At 38.4% G+C, this 21,059-nt stretch overlaps 1 protein-coding gene, 1 non-coding gene and 1 pseudogene across 2 annotated transcripts; 1 reads left to right on the forward strand and 2 right to left on the reverse strand.

Annotated features, from left to right (window-relative positions):
• Window positions 1–2,658: 2,658 nt before the first annotated feature.
• On the reverse strand, window positions 2,659–5,222 carry LOC121814749 (annotated as a pseudogene).
• A 985-nt stretch (window positions 5,223–6,207) lies between these two features.
• On the forward strand, window positions 6,208–6,263 carry LOC121814760. The gene has a single exon (XR_006054552.1). It is a non-coding gene; the product is annotated as a U7 small nuclear RNA (small nuclear RNA).
• A 1,143-nt stretch (window positions 6,264–7,406) lies between these two features.
• LOC102304656 (triosephosphate isomerase B) lies at window positions 7,407–12,489 on the reverse strand. The gene is made up of 7 exons (XM_005925213.3): window positions 12,291–12,489; window positions 9,363–9,486; window positions 8,576–8,660; window positions 8,325–8,457; window positions 8,021–8,106; window positions 7,854–7,941; window positions 7,407–7,776 (listed from the first exon to the last, which is right to left on the reverse strand). Exons 1-7 carry the CDS (start codon window positions 12,397–12,399, stop codon window positions 7,658–7,660), a joined length of 744 nt encoding a protein of 247 aa, XP_005925275.1. The 5' UTR covers window positions 12,400–12,489; the 3' UTR covers window positions 7,407–7,657.
• Between the last annotated feature and the right edge of the window lie 8,570 nt (window positions 12,490–21,059).

The following is a 21,059-nucleotide window of genomic DNA, read 5'->3' on the forward strand; positions in this document are numbered from 1 at the left end:
AAAGTTGTCTGTAGAGTTATTACTGAGTCCCATAACTAGTTTCTCTTACACTTTAATTTCATTTCGGATTACACTTATTTTTTGCTGGACAACGCTCAAACAGCAAAAAATATCGATAAAATAACACGCTTCACTGAAAACTTAAAGTGAACATGCGTATTCTTCAGTAGCCCTGCAGGAATAAAATCTATAATGTGAGCCTAACTCTTATCTGACTGCTCTCGTAAAACTACGTGATCTGTTTAATGTCACTGTTTAATGTTGTAGGCCAGTGTTAAAGAGGCTTCAAAAACCAAAAAGAATTCCTCTGAAAATGATCAGGTCCAAGGTCCTGAAGCAACTATTCTAGTTACATTTTAGTGTGAGACTAAAATTACAGTAGTAATGAAATTACAACTCTTATAAAAGGTTATAAAAATGAGACAAGACACAGAAATAGTCTCTAAACCATTTTAAATTTATTTTGTTTCCTTACAGCTTTCCACTCCTGTCCCTTTTCTTTGGGACAAAGTATAACAAAAAAAAACAAGAAAGAGAATGAATCAATATTGAATAAAAGGAAGAGGATAATAGAGGGATAAACTGGACACTGATGGACCAATAAACGTAATGATAATACGAAGAGACTGGAACCAACTGAACTGCTAACCACCAGCTCATGCCTTCACATGGTGATCTGCCAAAAAATTAACGAACTAATCAGCTATGACCACATGAACAAACAATGCATAAACAGCCAGGAATGCAACTACGACGTGACGCTCTACGCGCATCGTCTGATACTAGATAGAAACGCAGTCGGGGCCACACTGACATGGCAAAACTCCATTGCAATTGATGCGCACATGGCAATGGAATGGCGTCCTAACTCGAATGCTCATCCTAGGATAAGTCACGTGGTGCTGACTGATTAGTATATGGCGTGCGCATCGACCATAACCTTTGAGCATGTGCGGCCTTGTTTAGTCTTGTTCGATATTGAGATGTTTCTGTAGTGACCCAATAGCTCTCAGGACTATCTCGGAGGAGCTTTACATGCACAAGCCGCTGTCCTGTGACCATTAAATGTTACCTTCTTAGAGCTCACTAGTTGAAATCTATCGTACTCTCTTAGTGTACAAGTGATCTGTGTGACCTGTCTGGTCTTGGTCTAGTCTTTTCTTATACGTGTCATATCTAAGTCCCACCCCTGTGATACTTCTTGGACATTGGTGGAAGTCAGAATGCGCTTCATACACCGATAACAAAGTGTCGTGCGAATCGATTGACATCATTACGAGACAGGATTCTTCGCATCAATTGAAAGTTATCGTAGAAGGTCTCGAAAATGATGAAGATCCCGATCTCTGGAAAAAAGTGTTCCATGAAAATGAGATCAAACTCCTCTACATCGCGTGAATCTGAATCGAAAAAGATGCATCGATAGCAGAAATTTTCTGGCTGCTTGGCAGCTTTAAAATCTTAATTAAACTTATATCAAGAAAATCGAATCAAGAAACAGGAAAACTGTTACACAATAATATGATTTTGTCACTGTGTCAGTATAGTGTTGGCATCCTAACCTTTAACTGCCCCCTTCTTCTTCTTCTTCTTCTTCTTCTTCTTGGTTTATGTGCACCACCACCACCACTTACTGCACTGGAGTGCCATATGGCCATATGTTTGGAACACCGTGTCTCCAAGAAGACCTTCCAAAGTAAAAGCAATCTTCAGTTCCTTAATAATTCCCTTTCCTACCGATGAATCCACATTTACTTATAAAAAGTGTTATTTTATTAATATTTCTGTTAACCAACACGGTTTGAGCGAGGTCTGTATTCCAAAGTGCAACAAGCCTGACACTGTAGCAATACATTTTGCATATTCAGGTTCACTGCAGTGCATGCATAGTCTGATTTCCTGTTCACCGATAAACTGCACTCATTTCCTTCCACACCTACATGTTTTGTACACTGTAAAATCTTTGCAAATTGTGCTATAGTTCCCATATAACATCTAATCTGCATGTTTACCTTATCTAACACTCATGAGTGCTGATAAACTATGATTAGCCTTATTCCTTTTGTTGCATTTCACATGTACAAGTCATTGGATTATATGATAAACACCTAAGGAGATATATATGAGTATATATATATGAGGTACAATTGATAATACTGTATATTATGCAACCCTAGATGTTTCACATTTATATTTGAAACCCACCCAAAGCTCATAAAATGAGTCGCTCATTATTAGCTGTGCTCTCAGGACTCCCCCAAGAAATATATATATATCTGTAGTGTTTATTGACAATGTGACTGCTGATAAAATTAGCAGTAACACTGGTTCCTTCCTTGACTTAGCGCTGTTTTTATATCTGAGCTTCAACTTCAAAAATAAAAAAAGCATTCCTCTGAAAATGGTCAGGTAAAGGCAACTAGTCTGAACCAGTCTGAGACTAAAATGAATACTGTTATGAAAGGATTTAAAAATGAGACAAGACACTGAAATAGTATTTAAATCATTTATATTTATTATGTTTCCTTACAGCTTTCCACCCCTATCCCATGTCTTTGTGACAAAATATATAATCAAATAAAAAATGTTTTTAAATAATAAAGGAAAAGGAGGGAATGTCATCATCACAAATACTTTAAATGAAAAAGGGAAAGAGGACTAAGTGCTGAGAACGAGGGATGAGAACTGAACCGTCATGGAGTTGGACTCTAATCCAATCACATGCAACTGCCACATTTTATGCCTTGCGTTGATGATGTCAGTGAACTCTGGCTTCAGGGAGCTGCCGCCACGAGGAAACCATCAACTCCTTCTGGGGGCAAGTTCTCTGCAGGTAGCACCGTGCTAGAACCTGAGGAGAAGAAATGACGCTTAAGAGAGATCAACGTGGGACTCAAAGCAAAACAGCTACCCAGCACAGCACTGACCTCCGTAGATGATCCTTACAGAGTTGGCTACCGCCTCAGACACGTTGTTCTTCAGCCACTCCCTCACTTTGGCATGAATCTGCTGCACCTGATATATCACACAGGAGACATTATGTTAGAAACGGTAAACACAATATGTTAAATATTCAGTGATTTGTAATATTTACGTGTTGAGGAGAGGCAGCGTTCCCAGTGCCAATGGCCCACCCAGCCTCATAGGCCAGCACGACCTTGTTCCAGTCCTTTACGTTGTCTGTTAAAGAGACATGCGATCTTTATATTATTGTAGGGTCTTGACATTACAGTATAAAGTGCCTTGAGGCAACCGTTGTTGTGATTTGGTGGCAATAAAAATACATTTTATTTTGAATTTTATTGTGAACCAAATTGATAAAACTTGCCTATAACAATTCAACATTCCAGCTCTCATGTGCACATAAAAACCCAGTGACAGTGTGAGGAGCTGCATACCTGCGATGGCTTTCATCTGAGCAAAGATGACCTGATCTGTGATGCCTTTCTCCTTCTCTTCCCGCGTCTCTCCGATGCAGACGATCACACCGAGATCGTTCTCCTGAGCGTGAGCTACCTTCTGACCAATGAACTAACAGCACAGGAGGCAATGAAACATGTTTTGTGTGTTTTACTTGTTTTGAGGAATTCAGTTCTTTACATTTGCAGGTGAAAAACTAAATGAACAGGATAAAATTATCTGTAGTTACCTCATTACTCTCTCCAAAGATGTGGCGCCTTGTAGAGTGTCCCAGGACCACCCAGTCCATACCACAGTCCTTGATCATTGCAGGGCTGGAAGACCAGAAGCATTCCCATGAAGATAAACTGATTATTTTCTTTTTTTCATTGATAAACAGTATTATGATCCAGTCATTAGTTGTATTCGACTGTGATGGATGGTTGTCCTAACTGTGTGAGGATAGTGATTTTCACAAGGTTGAGTTTCAAGGATAAGAGATTGAGCAAAACATGATAAAGTCCCACTTGGAAGCCTCAATTTGAACATGTTAGCCGTCACCATCGTGGTCATCTATAAATGCATACAGTGTTGAATTGTGAGTCACAAGGTATTTAAGTCCTAACCCATACCTTGGTTGGCTGTAGGTAGAGCAGGTCATCTACTAATTGAAAGGTTGGTGTTTCAATCTGCTAATACCCCTGATATTAAGCCCAAGTTTCTCTCTGATGAATCAGAATGTGTGTGAATGTTCGATAGAAAGCACTCACATAGAAAAAGTGCTGCATGAGTGGGTGAATAAAGTGCTTTTAGTGCTCAGGTAGCATAGAAGAGCACTATATAAGAACCAGTTTATTTACCGTTATTATATTTGTGTAAATGGAGCTAAAATGTATAAAAGGAAACATCATGCTGTGATGCTCTGCTTTTCCTGAGATCCAGAATTTGGATACAGACTTTTAGCACCCATAGCTAGCACCATGATACCAAATAACTGAGTTTATTCTATCTTAAGCAGAATAAAGTGCACTGTGTACCTGATCTCTCCAGTGAAGCCACCACTGGGAACTATGTAGCAGTTCTGAGCAGCCACACTGAACTTGGGATCCAGTTTGGACCTTGTTAGTTCCAGATAGATGGCTGGAGCAGCACACACCACCTCTATTTAAAGAGAGAGAGAGAAAACACAATACTTGGGTTACAGATATGTAGTCCATTTATTTATCAGGGCACAAACACAGTAAATATTAAAACTAAATATTACAATATTTATGACCGTGAACTAGCTGGAGTTTGACACTTCCTTTTGGTTCTTCAGAGAAACAGTGGTCATTAGTAATGTGGTTGTGATGGCTCAACATAAAGCTGCATCTCTTGACATCTGATTAGGAAAAGGCAGCCGAAGAAAAACTAAACTAAACTACGTCACACTTGACGTTGGTCTGCAATAACTGTTTGTGTGCAGTTCGTCCCACAGTGTTGCTAAACGACCAGCTGCTGTATTTCACAGGGAGAGAAAAGAGAGAGAGCCAACTTCACTCAGAGATGGAGAAAGATTTAGGAAGACGGATGAATAGGAGAGGAAGAAGGTAAGGATTGTTCAGTTGCACTTGATAAAGTGCAGAATTAAAGCTTTCATGCGATGTCGTAATTTTAATCACATAGTTGATATTCCTGCAAAACAAACTAAGCTATGCTCACTCTGTTATTCAAATGTTGTGTGAAAATGCTGGGTAGTTTGTATGCTTACATCTTGTTGAATTCAGTTGTGTAAATCCACAAAGACCTGTAGGTCAGCTGATCACTGCGTGCATACTAAGAAAATCTACTGAATCTACTTGAGTACATTTCAAGCCTGTACATCTCCGAGCTTAAAGTTGTCTGTAGAGTTATTACTGAGTCCCATAACTAGTTTCTCTTACACTTTAATTTCATTTCGGATTACACTTATTTTTTGCTGGACAACGCTCAAACAGCAAAAAATATCGATAAAATAACACGCTTCACTGAAAACTTAAAGTGAACATGCGTATTCTTCAGTAGCCCTGCAGGAATAAAATCTATAATGTGAGCCTAACTCTTATCTGACTGCTCTCGTAAAACTACGTGATCTGTTTAATGTCACTGTTTAATGTTGTAGGCCAGTGTTAAAGAGGCTTCAAAAACCAAAAAGAATTCCTCTGAAAATGATCAGGTCCAAGGTCCTGAAGCAACTATTCTAGTTACATTTTAGTGTGAGACTAAAATTACAGTAGTAATGAAATTACAACTCTTATAAAAGGTTATAAAAATGAGACAAGACACAGAAATAGTCTCTAAACCATTTTAAATTTATTTTGTTTCCTTACAGCTTTCCACTCCTGTCCCTTTTCTTTGGGACAAAGTATAACCAAGTAATAAAATAAAATAAAAATAACAATAAAGGAGAAGAAGGGAATGACATCTTCACACAAATATTTTGAATGAAAAAGGGGAAGAGGACTAAGTGTTGAGAGCTGGGGATGAAGAACTGGACCATCTGAATGGACTCGAACTCTAAACCGCTCGCATTGGCCTTGGCGTTGATTATGCTGATAAATACTGGCTTCGGGGAGCCTTTACCCACAATGAAACCATCAATGTCCTTCTGGCCAGCAAGTTGAAAATCACTTTTGTGTACAAGTGATCTGTGCCTGTCGTTTGATTGGCCATAGTGATACAAGTCCCACCCCCTGCGTGACTACTTCTTGATTGGTGGAAGTCAGTGGCGCTTCATACCACCATAACAACAGTGTCTGTGCCTGGTGTTGCAGTGATTAGGCTGAGCACAGGATTCTTAGCTCTTAGAAAGTTATCTAGAAGGTTTCTCATAAAGAGAAGCCCCCCGTCTCTGTGTAAAGCAAAGTTGTTCCTGTATGTCCTCCCTCTTTACATCCGTGAATCTTTGTGGTCTTTTTCTTTTCTGGCTGCTTGGCAGCTTTAAAATCTTAATTAAACTTATATCAAGAAAATCGAATCAAGAAACAGGAAAACTGTTACACAATAATATGATTTTGTCACTGTGTCAGTATAGTGTTGGCATCCTAACCTTTAACTGCCCCCTTCTTCTTCTTCTTCTTCTTCTTCTTCTTCTTCTTCTTGGTTTATGTGCACCACCACCACCACTTACTGCACTGGAGTGCCATATGGCCATATGTTTGGAACACCGTGTCTCCAAGAAGACCTTCCAAAGTAAAAGCAATCTTCAGTTCCTTAATAATTCCCTTTCCTACCGATGAATCCACATTTACTTATAAAAAGTGTTATTTTATTAATATTTCTGTTAACCAACACGGTTTGAGCGAGGTCTGTATTCCAAAGTGCAACAAGCCTGACACTGTAGCAATACATTTTGCATATTCAGGTTCACTGCAGTGCATGCATAGTCTGATTTCCTGTTCACCGATAAACTGCACTCATTTCCTTCCACACCTACATGTTTTGTACACTGTAAAATCTTTGCAAATTGTGCTATAGTTCCCATATAACATCTAATCTGCATGTTTACCTTATCTAACACTCATGAGTGCTGATAAACTATGATTAGCCTTATTCCTTTTGTTGCATTTCACATGTACAAGTCATTGGATTATATGATAAACACCTAAGGAGATATATATGAGTATATATATATGAGGTACAATTGATAATACTGTATATTATGCAACCCTAGATGTTTCACATTTGTATTTGAAACCCACCCAAAGCTCATAAAATGAGTTGCTCATTATTAGCTGTGCTCTCAGGACTCCCCCAAGAAATATATATATATCTGTAGTGTTTATTGACAATGTGACTGCTGATAAAATTAGCAGTAACACTGGTTCCTTCCTTGACTTAGCTGCTGTTTTTATATCTGAGCTTCAACTTCAAAAATAAAAAAAGCATTCCTCTGAAAATGGTCAGGTAAAGGCAACTAGTCTGAACCAGTCTGAGACTAAAATGAATACTGTTATGAAAGGATTTAAAAATGAGACAAGACACTGAAATAGTATTTAAATCATTTATATTTATTATGTTTCCTTACAGCTTTCCACCCCTATCCCATGTCTTTGTGACAAAATATATAATCAAATAAAAAATGTTTTTAAATAATAAAGGAAAAGGAGGGAATGTCATCATCACAAATACTTTAAATGAAAAAGGGAAAGAGGACTAAGTGCTGAGAGAGAGGGATGCAGAACTGAACCGTCTGAATGGAGTTGGACTCTAATCCAATCACACTGCAGTTGTCCACATTTTATGCCTTGGCGTTGATGATGTCAGTGAACTCTGGCTTCAGGGAGCCTTTGCCCACAATGAAACCATCAATGTCCTTCTGGGCGGCAAGTTCTCTGCAGGTATCACCTCTCACTGAACCTGAGAAGAAGAAGCAATGTGTGAGAAGAGATCAACGTGGGACTCAAAGCAAAACAGCTACCCAGCACAGCACTGACCTCCGTAGATGATCCTTACAGAGTTGGCTACCGCCTCAGACACGTTGTTCTTCAGCCACTCCCTCACTTTGGCATGAATCTGCTGCACCTGATATATCACACAGGAGACATTATGTTAGAAACGGTAAACACAATATGTTAAATATTCAGTGATTTGTAATATTTACGTGTTGAGGAGAGGCAGCGTTCCCAGTGCCAATGGCCCACCCAGCCTCATAGGCCAGCACGACCTTGTTCCAGTCCTTTACGTTGTCTGTTAAAGAGACATGCGATCTTTATATTATTGTAGGGTCTTGACATTACAGTATAAAGTGCCTTGAGGCAACCGTTGTTGTGATTTGGTGGCAATAAAAATACATTTTATTTTGAATTTTATTGTGAACCAAATTGATAAAACTTGCCTATAACAATTCAACATTCCAGCTCTCATGTGCACATAAAAACCCAGTGACAGTGTGAGGAGCTGCATACCTGCGATGGCTTTCATCTGAGCAAAGATGACCTGATCTGTGATGCCTTTCTCCTTCTCTTCCCGCGTCTCTCCGATGCAGACGATCACACCGAGATCGTTCTCCTGAGCGTGAGCTACCTTCTGGCCAATGAACTAACAGCACAGGAGGCAATGAAACATGTTTTGTGTGTTTTACTTGTTTTGAGGAATTCAGTTCTTTACATTTGCAGGTGAAAAACTAAATGAACAGGATAAAATTATCTGTAGTTACCTCATTACTCTCTCCAAAGATGTGGCGCCTTGTAGAGTGTCCCAGGACCACCCAGTCCATACCACAGTCCTTGATCATTGCAGGGCTGGAAGACCAGAAGCATTCCCATGAAGATAAACTGATTATTTTCTTTTTTTCATTGATAAACAGTATTATGATCCAGTCATTAGTTGTATTCGACTGTGATGGATGGTTGTCCTAACTGTGTGAGGATAGTGATTTTCACAAGGTTGAGTTTCAAGGATAAGAGATTGAGCAAAACATGATAAAGTCCCACTTGGAAGCCTCAATTTGAACATGTTAGCCGTCACCATCGTGGTCATCTATAAATGCATACAGTGTTGAATTGTGAGTCACAAGGTATTTAAGTCCTAACCCATACCTTGGTTGGCTGTAGGTAGAGCAGGTCATCTACTAATTGAAAGGTTGGTGTTTCAATCTGCTAATACCCCTGATATTAAGCCCAAGTTTCTCTCTGATGAATCAGAATGTGTGTGAATGTTCGATAGAAAGCACTCACATAGAAAAAGTGCTGCATGAGTGGGTGAATAAAGTGCTTTTAGTGCTCAGGTAGCGTAGAAGAGCACTATATAAGAACCAGTTTATTTACCGTTATTATATTTGTGTAAATGGAGCTAAAATGTATAAAAGGAAACATCATGCTGTGATGCTCTGCTTTTCCTGAGATCCAGAATTTGGATACAGACTTTTAGCACCCATAGCTAGCACCATGATACCAAATAACTGAGTTTATTCTATCTTAAGCAGAATAAAGTGCACTGTGTACCTGATCTCTCCAGTGAAGCCACCACTGGGAACTATGTAGCAGTTCTGAGCAGCCACGCTGAACTTGGGATCCAGTTTGGACCTTGTTAGTTCCAGATAGATGGCTGGAGCAGCACACACCACCTCTATTTAAAGAGAGAGAGAGAAAACACAATACTTGGGTTACAGATATGTAGTCCATTTATTTATCAGGGCACAAACACAGTAAATATTAAAACTAAATATTACAATATTTATGACCGTGAACTAGCTGGAGTTTGACACTTCCTTTTGGTTCTTCAGAGAAACAGTGGTCATTAGTAATGTGGTTGTGATGGCTCAACATAAAGCTGCATCTCTTGACATCTGATTAGGAAAAGGCAGCCGAAGAAAAACTAAACTAAACTACGTCACACTTGACGTTGGTCTGCAATAACTGTTTGTGTGCAGTTCGTCCCACAGTGTTGCTAAACGACCAGCTGCTGTATTTCACAGGGAGAGAAAAGAGAGAGAGCCAACTTCACTCAGAGATGGAGAAAGATTTAGGAAGACGGATGAATAGGAGAGGAAGAAGGTAAGGATTGTTCAGTTGCACTTGATAAAGTGCAGAATTAAAGCTTTCATGCGATGTCGTAATTTTAATCACATAGTTGATATTCCTGCAAAACAAACTAAGCTATGCTCACTCTGTTATTCAAATGTTGTGTGAAAATGCTGGGTAGTTTGTATGCTTACATCTTGTTGAATTCAGTTGTGTAAATCCACAAAGACCTGTAGGTCAGCTGATCACTGCGTGCATACTAAGAAAATCTACTGAATCTACTTGAGTACATTTCAGAGCCTGTACTTTTTCACTTTTACTTGACTAAAAAAGTTGCTTCTGTACTTCAACTTTTATTGGAGTATTTTTTAACATGGGTATACTGCTTCAGTTAAATCATTTAAGTCTTTAAATACTGACCAGCCAGTATATACCATGCATCCCTGTGACATGGAAGTGCCTTCTCCATACCAGACCTTGACTTCTCTTCTTATCAGTTTCCTTCCATTAGTATAGGCTTGTACACAGTGAAGAGGGACTGAAGCCTGTGCATTTGCTTTGGGGTGTATTGTTGTTTTTTAATGGCTTATAACATTGGAATACAATGAAAGTGCTTTTATAAGTAAAGTGGGAATTGTTATGTTAAGCATTTGACCTATAGACCCATTTCTGTTGACCTATGTATACAGGTTAAGTTTTATTTTGGCAGTGTAACATGTTTTTATGTCATATATGTCAAGTAATTGCTTCTTACTGCAACACTGGCATAATAGCCATTATTTCTGACCCTATGGTTGACCTTGATCATAAACCTGTCAACAAGGGCATGAATAATGAATATGGATGATAATGTCTGGGAAGATTTTTTTCACGCGCTACTGTAATATCTTAGATTTCATTCAAGTCAGTTAATAGTCAAATTTAAGTGAGTTTGTGAGTGTGAGAAGTTTCAGTAAAGGCTGTGATACAGGGATCCCATTTGCATTTCATTGGAGCAACTAAACACTGACGATGATCACAGACAGGTTTCAATCTCACATAGAAAAAAAATCAGATATGTTATTTTAGATGTTACACGATAACACCATAACAAAACTGTCAGCGGCTGGTTTCAAGGGATTTTTTCTTATTTTTAGCACATAAACACAGCTTGTTATAGGTATGTAGCAGCTAAAGTATGTATTTCTGGTTATTGTTTTGAGTCACATTTGTCACTATGGGCAACTTCAACAAACAGTAATTGTTACAATGGGTGTGGCTTCACCTTAATTACCTGGTCACGCCTCAGGTGGCATGGAAAGAGAGAGGATGAGTAGTCCTCTGATATTTTCTGTTGATCCTATTCTCATCACTCATGCATCACTGACTGATTGGAATGAAATGTTTGGTTTCTTTCCTGTTTGTTTGAATAAAATCATCATCCATCTAAGGAAGAATCCACTTTGTTGAATGAGTCACAGTAAAAAGCCCAACTCAGCCTCTCAGCGGCTTTTCTTAAAGGAAGTTTTCCTACAAGATGCTGCAGAAAACTGTATGTACAGATTGAAAACTTCCGAATATACACTCACTGGGAAGAGCTGGCCACAATTGTGCAAGGTGAAACAGCTGACAATGGATTGATGAAATATTGACCGTTACATGTTTGTGGAGGTGTGTTGTGCCATTGACTCAAGTTGCAGCTAATGATATTTCACAAGAATGCATAGTGAGAAACGCCCATGGACTAACGCTTAATAAATCATTTCCACGTAAAGCCTTGTTTCAAATATCTGATAAATAACCATAAGTAGTTTATCTTTGTTTCCTTGTATTGTGTTAATGATAATATAGTACACACTTTTCTTTGAAAAAATAACCCAGTTTTAAAAGGTGAGTATATTTATAGCACAAAAACTTTTAGTGAACTCTGAAGAGCAAAACGAATGAATCAGTTGTTGGTTTCAATAACTGATTCATTCATTGTTGTTTAAAAACTTGTGGTCTGCTCATGAAAGAGCAACACCTTAACAACCAGCCTGACTTCAGTGTACTTTGCGTTTCCTCAGCAGACAGCTGCTGGCTGGACTGATGAAAAATTCTCCAGAGCTTTCCTCATCTTTCCTCACATTTTTAATGAGGTTTAAAATGACCTCAAAGTACTCCTGAACTTTTGCAGATGCTCCTGGCATTAAATGTGTCTGTGATTTTTTTCCCCCGTTGAACTAAAGAGTAATTTTGACCATGGAGTTGTGACATGAATACAAGGAGAAAAGCTTAAATTAACTGAAAATAGTGCAACAAGTGTCTAAATGGTGAACCTTCAAATGGAGAAATAATATCAGAAGACAAATACGTTTTCTGTGATTTTCATTTAAAAATGAAATAAAGGGTTGAATGAAAAAAAAAAAGAAAAAAAAAGAAGACACATACCGACATTGGGGTCCAGCTTTGCAGTGTTCAGGGTCTGGATGAGCTCCCCGATGCTTTTCTTGCTGCCGTTCATCTTCCAGTTTCCACAAACAAAGAATTTTCTGGTCATGTTTGCAGGTCTTTGTGGATTTTTTTCTGAGGATCAAAACACTACAAAGCCAACAGGGGTCCTTCTCTTCTAGGGTAAGAGAGCAGCTCGGGGTATTTATTAATGCGAGAGATTTAACCCCTCCTCTTTCTCAGTGCCATTGGTTCATCCTGGCATGCCCATAAATGTAGTTGTACCTTATTTAGAGGAAGAGATGAGTTGTGTTATGATGTGCTCATGTGTCGTGTGGTAAATGGTCTTTTATAGCAAATGAGAGAGCATTTTCCATTTATTTTCACTTTTATTTCTAATAAATTCAGAGTTTCATTGTGAGACGGCATACGAATGGGTACCATGAGAGGAAGTGTGGCACTCTTTGAGGAAGTCAGGAGAGGTGAGGCAAGAGTGACAGATGACTTCAAGGTGAGGGTGGGCTTACATCACTGACCTTGCTCTGAGCCCCTTCTTGTTCGCACTGTTAATGGGTCAGTTGACACATGAGGTCAGGTAGGAGTCTCTGTGGACTGGCACATGTTCAATAATTGGTCAACAACCGTCTGAAGGGACAACTCCCTCTAGGTCTTGATGCATGCTGAATCATCCAGGTAAGGAAATCCCAAAGAGCTGATTCTGTTCACCTGGATTTAGTGTTTTCATAACATAACATAACATTTGCATAACGACTAAAACCAACATGACTAATATTGGGCCGAGAGGTCATGGTTAGTCAACCTCGCTGAAAACGCTACGTTTAGATGAACAGAATAAACTTTTTGGGAACTTGAGTTTAAATACCTGGGAATCTCCAGCATTTGGTTTTAGAATTGAAGAAGCTTCTCGAATGCTAGGTGAAACATCTTCAAGACAATTAAAGAAGTCCACTCGGTTTTCTTTCCAAGCTCCTTAGATTACCACGACCTGGATGACTGAGAACCTACACACACAAATTCTTTTTTATTGTTTTCTTCGTCTTTCTTGATGATAATCCTCTTTGTTTTCTTTCAGCTGCTTTTTTTAGGGGTCACCAAAGTGAATCATCTGCCTCCATCTCTCCCTGCCTCCATCATCCTCTTCTGCCTGACCAACCCTCCTTCACTACTTCCATGGATCTTCTCCGTGGTCTTATTCTTTTTCTCCTGCACAGCAGCTCAGCGTCCAGTGTCCAATAAGATTGTCATCCAGCAGCTTTTGTCTTATTAATATGTTTCAGTGCCACTGAAAACCATACAAACACATCTACATGACATAATGCTCTGACTTTTCTTTAAAAGTTACATAGATTATATCAGTGCTTTGTCATGAAATGAGTGAATCTGTGCATTTGGTAGAGCTGGGCGACATGACCTCAGATCACTTTGATGATTAGTTGAACATTTTAACTTGATCGTTATTAATGTTTTTTTTTTCCTTGCCCTTCTTACCCTGGTTTCAGAGTATTAGGACCATGTTAAAAAAGAAACATTGAAGTGTTTTATTCATTTTGAGAATAAAGTGTTGAGAAAAGGGTGAACTGTCTCAGTCCTCGGGGGTTTCTCGGTATGTGTTTCTCTGTACATTCTTGTAAAATACCATTAGCTGCAACCTCATTTTTTTATACAACACACCTCCATTTTTACTACACAGTTATGTAACCATCAACATTGCATCCATTCACTGCCGGCAATTTCACGTTGCACCATTGCAGCTCTTCTGGGATTGAGTGTGTTTTTTCTTTCTTTCTTAATAGATCCTTCACAGGCCTCGTATTTCTCACACAGCAGTTTATGTACAGAAAGAGAAAAATGAATCCCTTGGTACTAAAAACGATTCTGAAGCAAAATGTCTCAGTCTCATCTACACAAGGTATTTTGTAGAGGGTGCAGCCAGTCGTGCACTAATTGGCAGTAGTTATTTCAACGTTATAGTCAAAATGAGAAATAAAAAACAATTTTTATCACTCAGCTGTTAAAGGCTAACGAGGCATTGTTGTTACCCTGCCAGGCAGGCGGGCGGGCAGACAGCATGGACACCAAAGTTCGTGACTTCAATAACTTGAGAATGAGGTGATTTTCAAACTGAAACCAAATCTCGGATGAGTTTGACCCCTGACCTTGGTCAAATTTTCTGAAAATCTTGTGAATACAGTAAATTGAGAAAGATTTCAGCTAGGATTTTCTAATTCATATCATAAGTGCATTTACTAAAAGTACTGGAAGAATTTGAATCTCAGTCACCTAAACCTCAAGATCAAGGTAAGAGATCAGGTTTTCTGAAAATCTCTTGAACATGATAACTTGAGAGATGTGGAACTTCAAATTCATACTGTAGGTACATTTACTAAAAAACCTCAAACAAATCTGATGCCAGTGACCTTGACCTCAAAGTCCGATTTTTTGGGGAAAAAAGTCAGAAATGTTGAAAAGATCAACTTCATTAGTTCAAGGGCGTCTCTCAGTATGCATTCTTGTGTTTTCTTGTGAAATATCATCAGTTGCAACCTGTTCTTCTGAAACAACACACCTCCTTTTTGCACAAATGTGCAACCAGTCATATTGCATCTGTCACCTTGCACAATTATGGTAAATTGTCCAAGTTTGTGTGTGTTCTTAATTTTTTCTTTCTTCTGAGCAGACACAATCATTTCAAAGTCCTCATATTTATCACCCACCATGTTTATGTGCTGAAAGTGGTTCAGCTTTAATTCAAGGCATTTAACAAAATTTTTTAAAAGGCTCACATGTAATCGGACAAATTATCGCTATCATCAGCAAAAAGCAAAGTTGGGTTTCCTCCTTTAAGATGCTCTGCCAGGCTGTTTTTTGTGGATCCAGTTTTGTCTTCAGCATTCTCTGCTGAGTTAAGTTCAGGTGATTCATTTGATTGCTGGAGAATAATCCTCTGCCCTTCAGAAATCACTGAGTTGCTTTGTGTGTTTTGCATCATTGTCTGTGCTTGAAGTCTGTATTGTGAAGCCTTACCTGCTGCACGTGCATGAAGGTGAGCTAAAAATTATTTTTCATTGTTTTCTTCATCTTGTTTCAGCTGCTTCCTTTAGATGTCGACACAACAAATCATCCAACTCTATCTCACCCTATCCCTCTGTCCCACCAAACATCTGCATGTACGTACACGTGGAGCTTTGGATTGAGGATTTTAACTTTGTTAAATTTTAATCATACATTTTTCTGATTTCACCCATCAAAGTTCATTGAAGAGTTTGTCTTTTAAAATCATTGATGAAAACACATTTTATTTTTTCGAAATTTGACAATCACCTGAAAATCTTAGTATCTTAGTATTCGTTCTTATGTATTCTTGTGAAATATCATCAGTTGCAACCTGATTTTTCTGATACAGCATACCTCCACTGTAATGTGCACATGTGTAATAATCGACATTGCATCTGTTCATTGCCAACTTTGCACAACTGTGGCCTTTTCTTCCCAGTTTGTTGGGGTTTTTTTGACCTCCTGAACAGACAGAAGTTCTCATACATATAAAACTATGTTTATGTGCAGGAAGAGAAAAAAAAAATCCCTCGCCACCAAAACCAATTCTGAAGTCCCATGACACTGACTCATCTATACAAATATTTTGTGGAGGGTGGGGCAGCTGTGTACTAATTGGCAGTAATCTAACTTGAAACAACAACTTTAATCTTAACATTTCCAATTTTTCTCAACATATTGGATCCTGGTTGATGTTATTTGGACTCAACATCCAAAAATTAATTTAGACTTTATTCTCAAATCAACAAAAAACCCCAACATCATTCTTTAGGTTTAGGTTAGGAAAAGCATCAGGTTTAAAACTCAAATCAAACATCTACAGCTTGTGGAAAGAAATCTGCTGATACTAGCCATCCTTCGGTGATTATTATACTCCAAGTGTTGAAACAGATTGCTGGTATTCCCTTTGCTTATTGAAACCATTTGTATTCAACTTCTTTCTGTTTGATGACAATACGAAAACACACACGCCAGCAATGAAGCCAGTTAAATATAAAAGTAATGAACAAACTCCTGATGCTATAACATGGAACTCTTTTTTACTCTTGCCTACAATTAACAAAATTATACATGAATATTACCTATTACTCTAAGATAAGGATAAGCAGAAGCGAAGGGATGGATGGATGGATATTATATTTTATGTGAAAAGGGACCGTGTACGATATTAACATAAATGTAGCCATTCAATGCATTTTACCAGAGTTGGCTTAAGCTAATTTGCATCTGTAGTCCCTTGGCAGGTCATGAAATAATATATCTCTTATATAAAAGACAAAAGATGTTTCGGTAATTGCATGGTGGAAATGATTTTTTGTTCCATGTGTTCTTGTGACATTGTTTTGCAATGAGTTTCAGTTAGAATCATGTAGTGCTGTGTGACAGTCAGGTTGCTGACCCAAATGCAGAACTCAGGATGCAGAAGTGCAACGAAAGTAGCTTTAATGTCTGTTTAACAATTTCAAGTAATTCACTAGTAATTCAGACATAAAGACATAAAGGCCAACAGTGGACACTCGGTAGTACTGCAGGATGAGTGTTGTTTGTTTCACCTGTCTTGAGCCAAGATCATCCATGGAGGAAAAATGGAGATATAAAGAGAAAGTACGAATTTTGGGGTCTTGTGATCCCGGCAGCTTTATTTAAATCCCTGAAAGTGATTACGTCTTTCCCAGAGCTCCTGTTCAGTGGCATATCTACATGTGTCCTCTAGAGAATCCCTCAACGTATACTGCTGCCAGGATGAAACCTTTAAAAGTATGGACAGTATGGACAATAATACCACCGTGTGGGAGGTTCGTCATGAAAGCAAAGATGAGTGCAACATAGCAAGTGTAAACAAATATTCTGTTTTCTCAACCTGTAAGTTTACAGCGTAGGCCCAGAAAAGTTCCTGTACTATTAATTTGTCACATTATTGTTGTGTCATAGTAGCTGACAGAGTTTTTTTTTTTTTTTTTTACAATGTCAGGTAAATCATCCCTACAGTTTAAATGAGCCGCCACTGACAGCATGGGTTGCTATGGAGAAGCAGGGATTGGTAACAACTGGTTTGTAAGGCAGGGTTAGGAGAGGTGTGCTCACATGTTGGTGCCATACTCTACACATTTTCTGGCAGTTGTAAATAAACGTAGATTCGTGCATCCAATAGAACGGCAACTATCTGGCATTTTGGTTAAGTATAACTCGAAGATGTTGAAATGATGGCTGGATGGCAAAGGACTGCAGTACTGTTTTTGACCTCCGAGAAGGCGTGTCCCAGTAGCTTAGATGTCACGTGAAAACTATGGATAAGCTGGGCCCTGGCCACCTTCACCCTACTGGGACGGATGCAGCGTGCTTTGCCATCTCCACTATTACCAACTTGGGCCATGGAGGGAGCTAGAAGATCAAACTGGTCAACTGCAAAGGAACAGCCTCCAGACTGTTGCTTCGAGCGGTCTTTGAAGAGGTTAGTTTAGGGAAGCTAACCAGTCTGTAGCACAGCTATTTCGGAAGGAGTTTCACTTTGAGGCACATAATGAGGAGTTTCACTTTGAGGCACATAAGGAGCAGATTCAGATTCACATTGTGAAGAAGTTGAGACTGTGGTACACTATGAGCAGGTTCAGAGTGAGGCACTAAATAAGCCTCACTTTATGTTAAAGGAGCAACAAAACAACTCTGATTTCATAAGTTAAAAACAAGGATCAGTGTCTGAATCGGCAAGTTGGAAAACACAAAATTCAAATTCATTTGGGCCAACTTGGCAACATGAAACACAGTCTCTGACTTCATAGCAGGCTCGTCAACATGAAACACACTCTGTCTGGCTCGGAAACAAAAAATCCAGCCTTCATTTTTTCCAGGCTTATATAAATAAAACATGGATTTCAAACTGGCCTGGAACAAAAGGTTCAGTCTTACTCACTTATTTGGCTGTAATGATTGATTTATCGATGCGTATATATTTTGTTAATGCTGAAACTTGCTTTAGCAACAATGCAATAAATGGAAAATAAATGACGTGGCAATGCGTAAAATCTGAGCAAATGGTCCTATTTGTCCTCTCATCCACTGGTGTTAACAGCACTCTAGTCCAGTGTTGGCTGAAGCCCCCTCGTGGTCCATAGTGGGACTGCAGGTGGGCCCCAGTAATAACAGAAATTCAGTTTGAAATTACTCACAATTATGTACAGCTACATATCTAAGAAAATGTATTAAGTTATATAAAAAAGAGACTTAAAACTATAATAGGAGGTGGTTAGCTTGTGATATTACTCATTAAGCTCAACTAAATTTACTGCTTTTGTATTAAAATTTGGCAGGTGGGTCACATGTTGGCCTTAACTTCTAACATGTGACTTGTTAGCATATTTATTTTGTTTATGTTTTTCCATGATAATTTTGTTCAAATTACTGTCAATATTTATGGAGCATGTAAGGAGAGAGGTGCAACAGTAAGCCATCGGTAGAACACAGTGGGGGCTGTGTCATGGTTTGGGACTCAAAATTTATGGAATTACACACACACACACACACACACACACACACACACACACACACACACACACACACACAAATCAGTCAGATTTTGAGCCACCATAAAATACTAGTGAAAAGCATCCATCCTCTCTCTGTCGCTCCCAGGTCCCTGACGAGTTTCTGTGTTCCTCCCATGCTTGCGTGGGTTTTCTCTGGGTAATCCAGTTTCCTTCACCAACATAAATAATTAACTAATTATGTTGGTAGAGAATTAATTTTAATTAATAATGATTAAAATAATTCTGCTCAGCGTATATCGGGGGATTCTGCACAGATTTGAGTGCAGAAATCGGTTGTTTATTCATGTTTTTCTACCTGAATTTGTTCCCTCTAGGCATGCGTACAGACAAATGAGGTTCTGGTTGTCTTAGGAGCTTTAATCTACTGATTACAGCCCCAACGGATGGCTTTAAGAGATTTGTGTGAATATCTCTGGATGTATATGAAGACATATTATACTGCTGTATATTTTACATGTATGTTTATTATTCTGACATCGGTTTTGAAAGTTACAGGATGACACCATGACAAAAGTGCCTGTGCCTAGTGTGCTAGTACCGATGGGGTCCGGGTTCATGTCAGGAATCTTTGCGCTTAGATGTTTTCTAGAAGGTGTCTCATAAAGAGAAACCCCCCAATAACTGTAGAAAAACAGGGGCTTTAAAGCTGATATTACAAATTTAGATTCTAGAGTACTGCTTTCAATTTGCGTTACAGGCAAAGGTAAAACAGAAAATATCACATTTTCTGGATGAATAGCCAATCTGCCAAGCCCCACCTCCTAATAACGGCTTAGTATATAAGCGTTGTGATTGGTGGGTAGTCAAGTCCCCTTCAAAATCATTTGTATTATACTTAAATAGTTTATTTTTCAAGGATTTCTAATGTTTTTTATGGAGTACATTTTAATGTTGTTGTTGTTGTTGTTGTTGTTTTTTAAATGACATTTACCCACAATACTTAATTACCAAATGGAAATTTCTTTTGTTCACGTTGTTGTTTGTTGAAAATGCAGTGTACTAAAAAAAACTTACATTAGCAAAATTTGCTGATCGTCATTAGTATGACAAGTTGTTACAAAAGCCGTAGTTTAAGCTGTGCTCCAATAAGCAGAATAAATATGAAGCTCGATCCAGCAAAATAAAATGTTCCCCCCAAAAAGAAAAAAAAAACACAAAATAAGAATTGAAAGAATGAGCTCAGTCAAAGTAGTTTAAAATAAAGGAGTAAAGTAAAGTAAAGAAAATGCAATACAACATTATATTGTTCTTTCAGTTGGCCACATCCACTTCTGCCTCCTGTATTTTTTTTGTTAGTGGTACTATACAAAAAACACACACCATAGCAGGTCTCACCACCAACACGTAAACTTTCCCTTTCAATCTTGCTGCTGTTACAAATCACTCCTGACATTCATCTCTGTGTTGAAAAACTGAATGAAAGGCTCCATGGTATCATGTTTTTGTCTAAATATAATTCTCTATTACAAGATACACTCATCTGTACAAGTTATCTTTTGCATGTTATGTCCTGATTGTATTCTGTGACCGTGGTGGGGAGATAACGTATTCCTATAAATTATTCCATGCTTGTTATTACTTTTTGTCAAATGCCACGTGAACATCTCCTGCACTCGGTATAGTTGTTTGACTTAAAATCTCAGAAAGACAGCTTGTTTGTGTAGATTGATTTATTTCAGATTTCCGTAACACTTGTCTGCACTTGAGACTGTTGAAATAAACAAAAAGGGGCATTTTTAATGTTTAACTAAATAAACTCCAATATAAATTATAAGGCTAGTTAAAATGACTTTTTGATGTTCTTGTTCAGGGAGCATCTCTAAATGTTGTTTCTTTATTTGGCCACATGGGGGCACACTTACACCACCGTGTATCATCTGTTTTCTACAGTCAGGGCTTTTACCCACAGAGATTTAAAAAAATGGGGCTGATACTGACCTACCAAGTTGTCACCAAACGTAACATGTTAAAAAAAAGAAAGACGTTAAATAAATTCTGTTTTAATAATAAAAATATAACATTAGAGTACAGAGGCAGAGTACAGAGAGGAAGTCCTGAAGCTGGCAGCATGGTGTTCAGAAAACAACCTGGCACTGAACACTAAGAAAACCAAAGAGCTCATTGTTGACTTCAGGAGACACAGCACCAG

This window comes from Haplochromis burtoni, unplaced genomic scaffold (assembly GCF_018398535.1).
Source record: "Haplochromis burtoni strain Fernald_Lab_line unplaced genomic scaffold, NCSU_Asbu1 Contig_80, whole genome shotgun sequence".
NCBI lineage: Eukaryota > Metazoa > Chordata > Actinopteri > Cichliformes > Cichlidae > Haplochromis > Haplochromis burtoni.